The 15,322-nt window shown below is 45.2% G+C and overlaps 1 protein-coding gene across 5 annotated transcripts in view; it reads left to right on the top strand.

Moving 5' to 3' along the window:
* The window catches only part of PLS3 (plastin 3), a 71,513-nt gene that overhangs the window by 53,812 nt on the left and 2,379 nt on the right, over positions 1-15,322 (top strand). For all 5 annotated transcript variants that reach the window (XM_080365967.1, XM_080365963.1, XM_080365964.1 and 2 more), the window contains exons 3-14: positions 3,114-3,277; positions 5,534-5,663; positions 6,130-6,262; positions 7,545-7,626; positions 8,339-8,504; positions 9,666-9,808; positions 11,281-11,376; positions 11,855-12,050; positions 12,691-12,769; positions 13,434-13,548; positions 13,667-13,800; positions 14,664-14,787. In XM_080365967.1, coding sequence (XP_080222093.1) covers positions 3,114-3,277; positions 5,534-5,663; positions 6,130-6,262; positions 7,545-7,626; positions 8,339-8,504; positions 9,666-9,808; positions 11,281-11,376; positions 11,855-12,050; positions 12,691-12,769; positions 13,434-13,548; positions 13,667-13,800; positions 14,664-14,787 — 1,562 coding nt within the window. The remainder of the gene's footprint in view (positions 1-3,113; positions 3,278-5,533; positions 5,664-6,129; positions 6,263-7,544; positions 7,627-8,338; positions 8,505-9,665; positions 9,809-11,280; positions 11,377-11,854; positions 12,051-12,690; positions 12,770-13,433; positions 13,549-13,666; positions 13,801-14,663; positions 14,788-15,322) is intronic.

Raw genomic sequence — 15,322 nt, 5'->3', positions numbered from 1 at the left:
CCAGATTGTACCCTTAAAAGACATGCAGGGGCTTATATGTAGAACTGAGCTCTAAACAAGTTTAAGCACCCTTTTACCCATGCATTCTTCTGGTGTATTACAGGTGGGGACTTTGGAGCTCTGTTCCCTGCTGTCTAACCCAACAGGCTTCTGCCTCATAAATACCATATATTGTGTCTTTCACTTCTGAATAGGCTTAGACATGGCACATGCAAGCCTGGTTCAGAAACACTTCTGAATGCTTAAGCTAGACAAGTCAAGGGAAAAACCTTTTCCAAATCAAAATCACACCTGTGATCCTATCAAGGATAGAATATGTATTTTTAAGTCTTATTTTTCTCTGTCCTTTGCCTACTAACATTTGGGTAGATGTAAAACTTAATTTTTTAGGTGGCGGATTGATTGGAAGAAGTGATGAACAGGTGTTTCTGGATTTACCTGCTTAATTTGGCAGCATGGCAAAGGATTGTGGTCGGTTCAGTCAGGCACAGGCTGAAGCAATGGGAGTTGGCTGTAGGTGCGCTGAGGGTGAAAGCAAAGTTTTGTTTCAGGTCCACAGGCCCCGGAGATTAGCAAATCCCTTCTTGTCTGATTGTCTTCACTGGCTGTGAGGCAGGGGAAAGATGCATATTATAGACTTAGATTTAGTAATAAAACTGTAACAGAAGAAGCTGTGATTTATTTAGAGGGGAAATAGTTTGCTGATGACATCTCAGGCTGGACCGTTTAATAAAGCTTGCCTTTGTAAGCTTAGATTTTTTTGGAATAAAATTCTGAAATTGAAGGCCAGACAACAGCCTGTTGCTATCATTAATCATTGGCTCAAGCCACATTATTTCATCAGCATTATTGTAAACACTGACATTTCATAAAATAGTTTAATGTTTTTATTAATCCACTGGAATTGATGCTTTTCCGTAGTCTGAGACCTAGGGGCTGCAGTGTAGGAGGGAGTACAGGTTTGCTTTGTGTTACTTTGGATGTTGGCCACTAAGCATCTGAATTTCACTTTCTTGCTAACTTATAAAAATAATTTTAAAATCCCATATGGATCTGGAAAATGAGGAAAGCTGGAGTGGTGGTACAGGCATGCTGATTATTGAAACGTTGCTGTGAAATAAAACTATAAGAACCACCAATGACACCTCCTTAAAAGTAAATTGACTTTCAGAATCTGCTAAACAAAACAAACAAACAAGCAAGCCCAACACTTCAGAGCTATCCTGATTGTTGTTTGTGGTGGTTTTTTGTTTTTTGTTTGTTTTTTTCTTGACAGTATCTCCCTTTAAGCATAAATACTGGCCCCAGTGGCTGTGGTATGGGATTCCCTCTTGGACAAAACCAAATACTGGGGCTGGCACGGGTCTGGGGAGCGAGCAGCTGCCGGCAGTCTGTGAGGGTGTTTGGGCAGCAGAAGCTGTTGCTTGAGTAGAATTTAACTCTATGGCCTTAGGGAGAAGCTGCTGCTTTATAAATAGCAGAAAAATCCCCCCGTGTGGGATGTGAGCAGAATGTGGCTGTGCAGAGCCGAGCGGGGCCAGGTGCCTTGCAGCATGGTGGGGTTTTGGCAGCCGGTGGTGGCGAGCTGCACTCTGCAGGGTACCATCACGGCACCACGACGCTTTGGAGGTTGGGGAGAAGGAGACGGAGCTGCTTGCATGCAGACACTGCTCTCGTTTAGCCTTAAAGGGCTCAGCTGATGCCTTCAGCACAGGCACTGTGTCAACTTCGCAGAGCCTGTGGTTGGACGACAATTGCAGGAGACTGCCACATCTCCAGCTCCTCAGCCCACCCAGGTATTCCCCACCAGCAGCAGCAATCCAGGGCTGGCGCATCCCCACAGCACCAACCCTGGGGAGGAGATGGCAGCTGAAGGCACTGAATTAACTTCCCTGGGCTGTCTGTGTGACTTGCCTGCAGCAGAAGGATTTTAACATCGCCGCTGAGCTGGTAATAGCCCAACGTGTCCTGAATCCCTGTCTCCAAACGTGCTGGAGGTTCATGCTTACGTCTTGGGATGTGAATCTGGGCCGTCTGGCTGCTTGTGGCCCTGGCTCTGCTGAAGCCTGGGTACCTGCTATGCTGTGAAGGACAGCACCTGCTCATCCTGGTTAGCCCGAGGGAAGGGGCATCTGACCCAGGACTGTCCGTGGTGGCAGCAAAACCTCGCTTGCCTGAAGAAAACCTGGGGCTGCTGGATTAGCCCTGTGCAGTCAATAATGTGATGACGTCCCCAAAGGGTTTGTGATCTGTTGATGCGAAAAGGTCCAGATTCACACTACATTCTTGTTTTCTCTCTCCCCAAATCTAGTAGGTGACAACATCTCACAAAGCATGCGGTGCTGTTGCAGCGTGAAGGTTGACTGTCAAAGCAAATGTCTTTGCAGAGCATACTTGGGCAGCATGAAAACATCTGGCTGCAGTCTTCTGTCAGCAATAAAGGGATGAAATCATTATCAGCATGATAGAAAAATATAAATGCAGAGCTAGCTTAGTGTTTTCAGTTCAGAAAGTAGGAAGTGCTGTGTTTCATTACTGTCTATTTTTAACATGCAAAGCCAGCTGCAGTTAGATGTAAAAAGAAATGCTGCAGAGATCTTTTATGAAAATGCACATGCTCTGTTAAACTTTTACACCAGCTTTGGTGATGTGTGCCAAGAGCCCCCCTGGTCAGCTCTGCTTCGAAGCTGCTCTTGCCCAAAGCCATAGAGATCTGGTGGCTTGTGCTGGGTCCCTCTCTGAGGATGTACCATGTGTAGTTACCACGTGCCTTTGATTTTGCTGTATTCTTGGTAGTGTCCGTTGAACAGGGCACAGCTTGGGCTCGGTATTCTTTGGTGTGGGCATCCTGCTGTGTGGCCGTGTCCTGCATGGATCTTGCTTTCAGCAAAGACGAATGCTCTGCACAAGGTGGTTCCAAAAGTGCTGTGCAGCGATGGGCCACCCTAAGAGAATCCTCTTTACCTCCACGTGTTGCAGTTGGCCCCAGGGTGCAGGCTGCTTTCTCTAAAGCACTTTTGAGCATGGGGCTGTGTTTCTGCCCTGCTGTCTGGGGCTGCTCCTGCCAGGGTCCTAACACATTTCTAAAACCTTCTGCCCTTTCTTTTTTTCAGACCTCAACAGCAATGGGTTCATCTGTGACTACGAGTTGCACGAGCTCTTCAAGGAAGCCAACTTGCCTCTGCCTGGGTACAAAGTGAGAGAGATCATCCAGAAACTCATGATTGACAGTGACAAGAATAAAGATGGGAAGATTAGTTTTGAAGAGTTTGTCTATGTAAGTGGTATTTCTGTATTTCCAGTGGCCTGGGGGAGCTGTTTTGCACAATATTAAGGAAGGGGGGGTAGAAGAGGTTGAACCTGGCTTCTCTGCTGCTTACCCTTCCTAGTGTTCTTTCTACAAACTGATCAGTTTGAGAACTTACCATGTAAAAATCAGTTCTTTGTACAGATCTCTGCATATGATGAGCCTTTTGTGCTGTCACTGCCAGCCTTTAGATTTGGACAGAGGAAACATATGCTGGTTTTTAAACCAAACCCAAACAGAATCCACATGCTTTTCCTATATGAAAACTTTTGTTGAAGGCTGAAAGACCATTTCCACACAAGGAAAAAAGACTTCCAATTCTCCGTGCTTATGGTATTGACTGGAAGCTACTCAGTTTTTCCAGGTGCATAGGTGAATGCTTGTTTCCCCAGCAAAGCAGTATAATTTCCTTTCTGTTTTTTCTAGTCTAATGGGCCTACAAGTATTTGCTAAAGACCTGAGAGGGCATTTCAAGACACAATTGGATTTTAGTCCTAGATGCTGATCTAGGAAAATTCAGATACATTTGTTGCCTTAAAAGGGAAGAACAGGAATAAGGAGACAAGAGAATCTGGAAGATGGGTCTAACCTTCAGCTTTTTTCTGTGGAAATAGGTCAGAAGTTTTAATTTTTTATCTATTTTTTACAAAAGCACAATGCTTCTGGGATATTGGTTAAATATCTATCCCTTCATCCTTTTTATACTCGGATGGCTGAATGCTGAAAGAGTAATACAAGTATGTGCAGCACATTGAGGGAGCTGTTTTCATGTCAACTATTTTTCTTGATATTTCTTAATTTATCTTCTCCTTCTGTTCCTTAATTGTTTTCAGACCCTCTGAACTTTTGTGTTCGGAGTCAACTAGTAAGTCGGAGTTTGTTTGCAGTTTGTGAACACTTGCATGCTGGGTGCATGTTTCAGCTGTTGGTTTGAGCTGGTCCATAACTCTAACTTTGCACTAGGAAGGAAGAAAAAAATCTCTTCTGTTCACGTTTGGATGGTACCAATGAGCTCGCAAACATGAAATGTCTTAGAGGCATATCAGCTATACAGTAGAAGCAATGGTTAGCTGTAGGACTTTTACCAACAGAACTGTTGCTGTTCTCTAACTCGGCAAACTGAAAAATAAACAAACCTGTATTAAAATCCTTGTTTTAAAACTAACCGACTAGAAAACCCAAAACTTTTGGGCCCTTGAGTCTTTACTCGGCTCTACCCCATCACTGGGGTCATCAAAACCTCTGTGTGCCATCAGGGGATGATTTAACTGCACAGCATCATCGTCTTGACTTGCCCCCTTCCCTGTGGTTAAGGGATGGGCTGGCCCTGCGGTGACACCTCTGCAGCCAGGTAGACAAGTCCCCTCCTCCTTTTAACAGAAGCACTTTGTTCTGCTTTACAGTGCTGTTTCGTTTGCCGCCTTCTGGGTAGTGTTGAGAGAACCTGCGTATGCTTAATTTGTGTTTTCAGCGTGACTGAAACTAAGTTGGTTGAGTTTTGAGGGAGTTACAGTAGGCTGTCAAACCGTTGGATGTATTATTTCCTAATAGTTGTTCAGTTCTGTAGGACCTCAGGGCTTCTGATAGTAACATACAACCCGTGCAAGTTGCACATACAATCTTTCTGTGCAAAAGCAACTCTTCTGCCCTCAAGTGTGAGGGTATTTTGCCAGTTAGCCCAAGTCTGCTGTTGGGGCAGGGGCATCCTTGCCTGGAGCGCTTGTGGTCACACGTTATTGCAGATTTGACTGTTACGCACTGAAAGAGAATTGTTTCTTGGGTTGTGGACAAGGTCTTTTGTGTGAACTGAAGTCGTGGTTACACGAGCATCTGGCTTACACAGAAAGGTTAAAATTGCACAACAGCTTTCTCAGTTTTGATCCTGCGGAAACTGCTGCATGTGTACCTGCTCTTAGACTGCCAAGATTTCACGGTTTTTCTCATGGTCTTTTGAAATCTACTTGAAAAGGTAAATGGATGCGAGGTACTTAATGCCTAATGCTTCTGTTTCAATAGGCACTTGCAATACGTGTTTCAGAGAGCGGGACGACTCTCTGCCCACTATCCATATTAAATTTAATACCACTACACCCTTGCTGGGCACTTCACATTTGCTGATTTTACTACGAAGTTTGCTTTAAAGCCAAGAGGAAATAGCCGCTTCTGTGGTCCTTTCAGTTTACGAAGACAAGTTTTGCTTGTCTAACAGAGCGCTTTAAATTGTAGATTTTCCAAGAAGTGAAAAGCAGCGATATCGCTAAAACCTTCAGAAAAGCAATTAACAGGAAGGAAGGCATCTGCGCGATTGGGGGCACCTCGGAGCTCTCCAGCGAGGGGACGCAGCACTCCTACTCAGGTAGCGCTTTGCCTTTCAGCTCCTCTCGGGTGAGTGGGGGCTGTGCGCCACAAACTACATTTCTGCTGGCCTGCCATGTGCTGTGCTTTCGTGCTCCGATAGCTGAGTGATCTCGTGTCAAGGTGAGAGCAGAGCAGAATCAGGGGGTAAATGCAAGCTGAGGAACGTGTGTGCTTATTGGTTTTGTTAACTGTGCTTGCTGGTGAAGCGCTTGTGTCACGCTTGAACGTAGCGAAGTTGTTGAGGAAAGAGTAAATAACAGGAGTATTCAGGTAATTGGAAGTGAAAGGTCTATTACTTTAAGCTTTGTGTGACTAATACAATAGCGTGGTAATGATAGTGGCTTTTTTTCCTTGGGTTATTGTACACTGAGTCTTTTGGGAAAATCTTTGCTATGTTATGAAAAATTATTATATTTTTTTAATACGATTCGTAAATTGTATTAAATTTACAATTGTCATCTTAGAGGAGGAAAAATATGCCTTTGTAAACTGGATAAACAAAGCCCTGGAAAATGATCCCGACTGTAGGCACGTTATTCCAATGAATCCAAATACAGATGACCTGTTCAAAGCTGTGGGAGATGGGATTGTGCTATGGTAAGTCATGATGGTTCCTGAATTTTAAAAAATGAACAAAATAACTTTCTGAAAAATGTAGTTAGGGGAATTTTCATCCTATTTTAGGCTGGGTTTTGTGACTAGTGTGTGTGCATAATGTTTTGCACGCATAAAAAGTGGCTCAGTCACTCAGGCTTTCATTGACATTGCATGATGCTTCAGCTTTGATATCGGCTTCACAACCTGGTATTTTTGTCTCATGTTTTTGTTTGGGCTTGACCCTGAGTTTACTGAAGGGGACAAAGATGCCTTGCAGGAGCAGAAGTGGTCCTGGTGCAAACTCAACCTGATGCTAGGTAGCTTGTGGGAGGGCAGATGAGTTAAACAGCCCATTTTCTTGGATGTTTAGACAGACAGTAACCTCTGTGGGAATGTTAATGACCTTATGAATTAACCCAAAAATGGATTTTCTGGGAATCTTCTTATTGCTTTTGGTAACAGCTGCACTAAGTCGGTAAAGCAACTTTTTTTGCTGCATGCTGAAAACAGAAGGCATCCAGGACTGCTAAACACCAGTCGCCTTCTGTGTATGGGGTTTCTTGTGTTTTGGTTTGTTTTTTAAATGTATGCAAATTAATATAGTGAGAAGTAAAGTGGATCAGCCTGGAATTTCAGTTACTCTGTATCAATACGCAAAAGATTTTTAGTGGGCTGCCCATTGCCTTTCATTTATTTTTAGTTTGTGATATTATATTTTGTTTCCCCAGTTTCAAGTAATTCATGTGTTCAGGTGAAGACTGAAGTGTGTAGGAAGTAGTTCATAATATAAAGTAAAAACTTGCCGTGTTTTCTGTTGACTAAGAATTCATTGTGCTTTTGTGCCCCCCCCCCCCCCCCCGAGCTCTCAGAGTTTTTTGGGGCAGTTTTTTCTTGCCAGCGGTAGTACACCTTTACAAGAGAAGGAAGCACATTGTCCTACTAGAATCTGCAGTGGATGTCAGCAGAGCAATGAGTCTTCACTAGTTCAGTGACTGCGCTGTGAATAATTCATGTGCTCTTTTTGCTCCAGAAGCTGAGATCAGTAGTGGCCAGTAACATGTTTAAGGTTTCAGGCTTAGCTATTAGTTACAAATACAGTCTTGATAACGTAAATATTAACTTCTGATTTACACTTATGCAACGTTGATTTTTTAAAAAAAATAAACACGCAAAACCAAACGGGCGAAAGGAAATGTACTGTGGTGAGTGTTGTCATGCTGCATTGAGTTATGCTGAGACTACATACTAAATGTTGTTGAAATATTGGTTTTCCTCCCACCAGCAAAATGATCAATCTTTCTGTTCCGGACACGATTGATGAAAGAGCAATTAACAAGAAGAAACTCACCCCATTCATAATTCAGGTATGCTACTGTGTCTACTGTATCTAGTACTGTATGTACGTCAGCTATATTACTGTATCTTTTTTTGAAACTCCTATTCAGATAGCATGAATGAAACCAGCATGGGGGCTCGAGGCACTATTTTAGAACTCTGGAAAGGAGCGAGGTTTATAACTTGCATTTAATTATTAAAGGCAATTTTGTGCTGCGCATAATTGACAGCGCTGCGGGTACAGCTCAAAAGAGAGAAATGCTAATTTAATGACAGAATGGGTAAAATGGCTGAAATGCTGTCCTCACCTGATACTGCTGCATTGATTACACACAGCGCTGTCTTTTTACAACAATACGGTTATTGGCATTGGCTATCTATGAATCATTCCATAGTACGATGGGTCGTTTTTGAGAGGATGCCTGTGCGTGCGTACGCGTATAATTTAACGCTTCTCAAGCCTTATTCTTGTTGATGCCACTAGATGCGCCTAACTCAGAGGCTGAAACTAAATACCAGAGGCTGAAATTAAACCCTGGTGCCTAGTTCAGATCTTGCTGATTCAGCCTGCTGCCACCACAGCTCTGTTAAAACTTCAGCTGCAGAGTGGCCGGGAGCATTTCCTCCGAGCTGCTGCTTTTGGAGCAAGGACGAGGGGGAGATCTCCGCTCCGCTGGTGCTGGATGAACGGCAAAGCAGCATCTCCCCTGGCTGTGTCTCACTTGGCTGTGCTGTTCACAGGAGAACCTGAACCTGGCGTTGAATTCTGCATCTGCCATCGGGTGTCATGTTGTCAATATTGGCGCAGAGGACTTGAGGGAAGGGAAACCCCACCTGGTCCTTGGACTTCTCTGGCAGATCATTAAGATTGGCTTGTTCGCCGACATCGAGCTCAGCAGAAATGAAGGTAAATGAAAGTATAAGTTATTCCTTCTAAAGTATGAACACCACATTGCTTGCACAGTCATCTCCAGCCCCATCGCTGCCTCTTCCCTCCCCTCTCTCTGCTGAAAGAGGGGGTATTCACCTTCGAGTTCACCGGGGCGCGTAGCGAGCAGAGTGCTGTCCAGCTTGTTTATGGCTGCGAAGCAGGTTCGGGCGGGTGGGTTGTGCCACCCTGGTAACATGTGTCAGCCTTGGAGAGCCGGCTGAACACTGCTCCGCGAGTCAGGATGCATCTTGGCACAAGCCTTACCGTGCAAATGAGCCCGTTGCTTTGTGCTGCCGGGGGCCAGGCCAGCTCTCCCGGTGTGCTTCAGCCAGAGGCACCTGGCACTGTTGGGAGGTGGCAAAAGCTGCTTCCATCCTTTTGGGATTATAGACAACTGCACGTCTTCCTCGGGACGGGGGCAAGTGGAGGGCTTTCGGCTTTTTGGGAATGTGTTTGCAATGACTTGATTGTCCTAAAATCCTCCTTGCTGCCCTCTGTGGTGCAGCTGAGCTCTCACCCTCACCCTTGGCGGTGGGAAAGTGGTGCTGCAGCTCTCCCCCTGTGCTCAGCTGCTCCTGCACAACAGCCTAAAAAATTCAAAATTATTCAAATCCAAGATCTCTGTTATTGCTGCTTGGGCTATCGGAGCACCCAGGTGGATGGAGGGACATCACTGTCTTTTATTTAAACTTTCCCAGTTGTGAAGCGGTAACATTGTTTGGCGTGGATTGAAAATTCATGGCAAGGGAAGGACTGGCCAGCTGAAGGGGTGCTTATCTTCGATTCTCTGGCCTTTTTTTAACAGTGTGTATGAAATCGCTTAGCAGCGCTTTTCCATCGAGCTAGAAGTAATTTACATTTAGCTTACTGTCATCAGCTTAAAAGACTGCATGTACAATCCAGAAAATTTTTTTTATACAAGAAAATACTTTTTATGCACAGTTTTCTAGGTCATTCACACTCTTCTTTGTGTAACAACCAACTTGGAAAACTCTACTAATACCCAGATTATTTTGACTTAATGAGTAGTTGGTATTGTCCCGTCTCATCCTGAAATGTTGCTGCAGGTCTAGTTCTGGCTTGCAGGTTTGCCTCTTGAAAACTCCTTTTTTCCCCTCACAAGCATTTTTCTTCTAGCACTGGCTGCCTTACTTCGTGATGGTGAAACTCTGGAGGACCTTATGAAACTATCCCCAGAAGAGCTGCTCCTAAGATGGGCCAACTTCCACTTGGAAAACGCAGGCTGGCACAAAATCAATAACTTCAGCTCAGATATCAAGGTACCGAGAGCTCTCCTGACCCGCGTGTGCCTGGGGAGATGCTGCCAGCCTGCCCGGGCTGTGTTTGCATGTGTAAATGAGGCCCTTCTGCAGATGGGACCTTCCTTAACCTTAACACAGAGTGGGCTTAACGGGGGTTTTATGGATTATATTTTTATTTAAGGTTAAGTTACATTTAAGGTACCGCAGTGCTGTTCTCTTTTGCCATGAGGTGGAGCCAGTGTTGAACTGTCGAAGCATTTTACGTGTTTTAATCGAGTGTGCTATTACTCATGTATTTTCGAATGTTTTTAGTCCATCTTTTTTGATGGAAACAATTTTTCAAGGCCATTCAGCCTGCAGGGTGAAACGCTTTAACTGCATCCCTGGAGAGCGTGACGTCCCCACAGTCTCGGCGGGTGATGGCATTTCATCCAAAATGTCATGGGCTGAGGAGAGGAAGGGAAACAAGACCCTTTATTCTCTACACTGGGCTGAGTAGAAATGGGGGTGAGGAGTCTTACAGCTATTTTGGAGATGTGAGGGGGTGGCTCCCTTCTCTCGGCACTAGTGAGAAAGGGTTGGCAGTGACTCCTGGTCAGCGTGGGGTTTTAGGACACTGCTCTCAGCAGGTTTCTGCAGCTTATTCACATGGGCAGCAGTTTTGAGGAGGAGAAAGAGAACTGAAATAGATTCCAGGTTAAAGGGCTATTAGAGGTAGAAAAAGACATTTGATAACGGAGGTGCATGGGGAGCTCAGAGCTCCCCTGTGTGTGCGCGTGCCTGTGCACACTCACGTGGTCACTCTTATTTCCAACTTCAAAATTGCTTACAGCTTTGCTGATAGCTGTTGGATTCTCTGGTGCCACCATAGGCTGCCAGGATATGCTGAGGTCCTTCTTAGCGCTGAGGACTGAAAGGACTTGTAGTTGGTGAATGATTTCTGCAGCTGTTTTCTGCTCGTAGTTCATGACCATCCCTGGCCTCTCTCCTTCAAGCTGTTCTAGCTAGCGGGCAGGCACAGGAGAAAACATTCAGGCTTCTTATAATCAGCTTTTTGCCTGGACTTTGTCTTTGCTGAGCCCTTGTCGTTGTTGCTGTAGCAGTAGAAATGGCTACTTGTTTAGGGATTTGGGCTGCCTTGGGGCACCTGGCCGTGGGGGCCATGAGAGCGAGCAGCATGCGGCCATTGCCGCCTCCAGCATTGGAGAGGAGGCTGTGGCACCAGAGCTTGCAGCAAAGGCAGCCTTCAAACAGTTAAAGCCCAGAATTTTCCTCTTAAATATTTCTAACCTTTTCCCTTTCTGTTTTCTTTTCTGCTGCCTGGATTTCTGCCATTACGTTCTCTTTTAAGCTTATGGATTTTGGTAATTCAGTAAAGGTACATAAGCCAGTTATGCACGGTGACTTGTTAAAGATGAGCATGAAACGAATTGTTATGGTGTATTCACCGCTGTGTGGGAGACCTGAGTTTTATTTGTCATCCATTTTAGGATTCCAGAGCTTATTTCCACCTCCTCAACCAAATTGCACCTAAAGGGCAGAAAGAAGGAGAGCCTCAGATTGATATTAACATGTCAGGTTTCAATGTAAGTATTCGGGCTGTCATGTCCTTGTGCTACAATTGTGAACTAGCTGTACCCTATAATTGCCTGATGACGTCTACGTAACCTGGTATCTTAATTCCTAGAGCGTGTAAAGTGTCAGTGGGCATGTGCACACCTCAGGTGTGTGCTAAATGAGCGGTGGTTGCAGGCCTGATCGTTACCGGCCAAATCATTTTTGCGTTCGCTCCACTCAGGACCTTTGGCTTCTGAACCACCAAGTTCAAAAAGCGTAAAGCATCTAAACTTGGAAAACACCATGCTAGGAAAAAATAGCAAGACAAACTGCGACGGTTACATCCACAGCAGCAGGAGTGAGCGTGCATGCTTCATCCCTTTGTGACTGATGCCTAAGGAAGGGGGTTAGAGTTGTGACATCGCCCCAGGTAGCAGTCAGCAGCTTCCCACCTGTTTTGTAGCCCGATCTCTTCCATGACAGCCGTTGTCCATTGCATCCCGGCAGGAGAAGGATGACTTGCGGAGAGCAGAGTACATGCTTCAGCAGGCAGATCGGCTTGGCTGCCGGCAGTTCGTCACGCCAGCTGATGTGGTCAGTGGCAATCCCAAACTGAACCTGGCTTTCGTTGCCAACCTGTTCAACAAGTACCCAGCACTTACCAAGCCTGAAAACCAGGACATCGACTGGACCCTACTGGAAGGTGATGGCCTTATCAGTCACAAAATTAGCAGGAGAGAAATGCCTAAAATAAATTCTTGTGTCACAACGCTGTGCCCAGCAGAGCTCTATCTGTTGAAGTAACACCTATAATTTGAGGCTTCGGTGCTGCAGTGGTGGTTTACTCATTTGGGGCGGATGAGAAGGGTACTTGACAGCCTGTTCAGTTGCTCTGAACCTGCAGGAGCCCTGCCAGCAGCCTGTCAGGCCCCTTGCCAGGGCTGGGAAGTTGGGTTTGCTATTCCCTGCGGTGGGCAGGAGCACCTCAGTAATGCAGCGAGACATTCGTGGGAGCACTGATTGTTGGCAGAACTGCGATTAGGGCTTTGGCTGCCTGCCCCCCACATAGCAGTTAGCGAACACCTGTGTGATAAAGCTTCCTGCTACTTTTTCTTGCAAAAAATGAGGCACACCCCTTCTGAAGCATGGAGGAATCAAATTGATACCCAAAACTCTAGTTATCAGGACAACTCTTTTCTATCGAAAAAATTATAATAGAAAAAATACTCTTTTTTTTTCTACTCAAACCTACTTGATGAGCTATGCTGCTCAAAGCTCCCCGCATTGCAAGATGGAACTTTTAAGCTTGCAGAGATTTCATGAACCTGTTTTCTCTCATCTAGGAGAGACACGTGAGGAACGGACCTTCCGCAACTGGATGAACTCCCTTGGTGTGAACCCCCATGTAAATCACCTCTACGGGTAAGTGTTAGGCTCTTGGGAGAGACCCACCTCCCAAGATCAGGCTAGAGATGTGCCTCCACCAGTGTCCTGTCGCCCACAGTGCTGAGCAAAGAGCTTGAGGAAGGACGATGGTAGGGAGTGGGAGATGCTCACCATAGCCCCCCTGCAGTCCCTAGCTTAGGGGTTTCTGAGCCTGCACTTGGCATGCCAGCAAAAAAGGGCTGAAGACGGTTTATTTTCCCCTACCTTGTGTAAATTGGTACTCTGAGATCCCAATACATTTAGGTTTGCTTGAGCAACTGCATTAGAGAAACTGGAACTAAATTCCCTTTCACCTATTTTTAGGGCTTAACCGAGACATCATAGTTAGGAGGCAAGATACTCTGGGTCCCTGTAGTCAGTGGAGGGAGGTGGCTGCCTTTTGGATTTATTTTTTTTGTAGCACAGTTTTTCTTCTGGATCTGTACTGATTACCATGCCAAGACCTGCTGCAGCTCAGCAGCTGGCTGATGTTAAGCACAGAGCATTTCTCCTGCCCTGAAAACTGCAACATATTTTGAATTGTTTTCTTTTTAGGATTGTTGAAATTGCAACAGCCTGTAAAGAGTAGTAATTAGTCATGATGTGACAGAGTGCATTTAAAGTTTGAAACATTAGGCTTAATCAATGTTTTTCACTTAAGCGATCTCCAAGATGCACTGGTAATACTACAATTATATGAAAAAATCAAAGTTCCTGTTGACTGGAATAAAGTTAACAAGCCTCCGTACCCTAAGCTTGGAGCAAATATGAAAAAGGTAGGCATTTCAAAAGGCTTTAAGAGAAGCCATGGATGCTAAAATTCTTATTTGAGGCTTCTAGTCAAGAGACTGCATTTGTGAGTGATTTTTCTGTTTAAACTCTTTTTCTGTGTAGCTAGAAAACTGTAACTATGCTGTAGACTTGGGAAAGCATCCAGCTAAATTCTCCCTGGTTGGCATCGGAGGGCAGGATCTGAATGACGGAAACCCAACGCTGACACTAGCTTTAGTCTGGCAGTTGATGAGAAGGTAGGACCAGTCTCAAACATGTAAAACTTGTAAGTGGAGTACAGAGTCTGGGAATTTTTTTTGCCACAAGAGCACTACAGCACTGGAACAGGTCACCCAGAAAGATTGTAAAACCTCTATCCTTGGGGGATTTCCAAGACACAGCTGGAGAGAACTGTGGCATCGCTGAGCCTGCTGCATGTGAGAGTCTGGAGCAGAAACCTCTGGAGAACCGGCTGGTGGATCTGTGAGCATCCTGCTGACCGGGATCACTGCTCAAGTCTGGTCCATATGCAGAAACCCTAAGCAGCAACATTTGCACAACTTTTATATTCTAACTTTCAATTGGAAATTGATGGAGAAACAATCCAGGGCTACTTAATAACCCCCTTCTGCATTGGAATGGGGGGAAGGAGAAACTTAACAGACAAAGTTGATTGACCTTTTTCTTATCTATTTCTGAAGAATTCTAAGATGATGCAAATATATAATATATAGCTGCATGGTAACTCCTTATTTGCATTAGAGGTCAGCATGCAAATTCATGGGTTGATCTACACCTTTCAGGTAACGTATTACCACTATGGAGCAAATGGTCAATGGTGAAACAGTTTTAACAAGCGTCCTGAGCCCAGGCAATTTTGTGAGCTCACATTAAAGGACTTGAAAGGCTAGAACGACTAAATGCTTTAACAGAAATCACACTTCAGATAAGTGATTCTTCCTTTTTGCTAAAGGAGTTTTTTATTTTTTTTAAAAGTGCAGAGTTTGAGACCGTGAAGACTTTCCAAGCTGCCATGGTCTCTTATTGCATCCTGGCTGCATGCTTATCAGGGCTATATCGAGGCTCTGTGCCTAACTTTGTTCTCTCTGCTGCTTCTTAGGTACACGCTGAATGTCCTCGAGGACCTGGGTGATGGTCAGAAAGCTAATGATGACATTATAGTCAGCTGGGTAAACCAGACGCTGAAAGAAGCTGGCAAGTCCACCTCCATCCAGAACTTCAAGGTGCAGGTTCCCCTCTTGCATCCAGAAGGAGAGACATGCTCAAAAAGTATTTCTGTGTCTGGAGGAACAGCAGGAACATCTTATAAAGGGGTTCAAACAGGACAGGATTCAGTTTGTGCTGGGAACAAAATGGTCTCGAGCTACCAGAGTGGAGACTTTTTAGGATTGCCCATAATGGGGAATAAGAGTGGGGTGAGAAAGCTGATAAGGTGGCAGCTGAGGGGAGGGTGGCCAGGCTGTGGGGCAGAGGTGAGGGCTGAGATGCTGGCAAGCATAGGGGCTGGAGCTGGTGGGCATTTGCAGTGAGCATCGTCCCTTGGGGTCCGGTAACTGGGGCAGACCTGCTGCCTGCACATTGGTTGCTGCTTTGTATTTTCAGAGCACTTGCAGTAAATGGGAGTAATGGTCCTGTACTGTTAGCAAAGGAGAAGCAGCACTTTGGTTTTTCCCTGTGGTCCAGCTGGGAATAATCACTAACACTGCTGCTTTGAAATGGGTCGTTTAAAGCTTGTGGTGTTGCACATCGCAGAGCAGG

Source organism: Falco punctatus, assembly GCF_963210335.1.
Source record: "Falco punctatus genome assembly, chromosome: 15".
Taxonomy (NCBI): Eukaryota; Metazoa; Chordata; class Aves; order Falconiformes; family Falconidae; genus Falco; species Falco punctatus.
The sequence above is the reverse complement of the archived record's forward strand: the minus strand, read 5'-3'. Positions and strand labels throughout refer to the sequence as shown.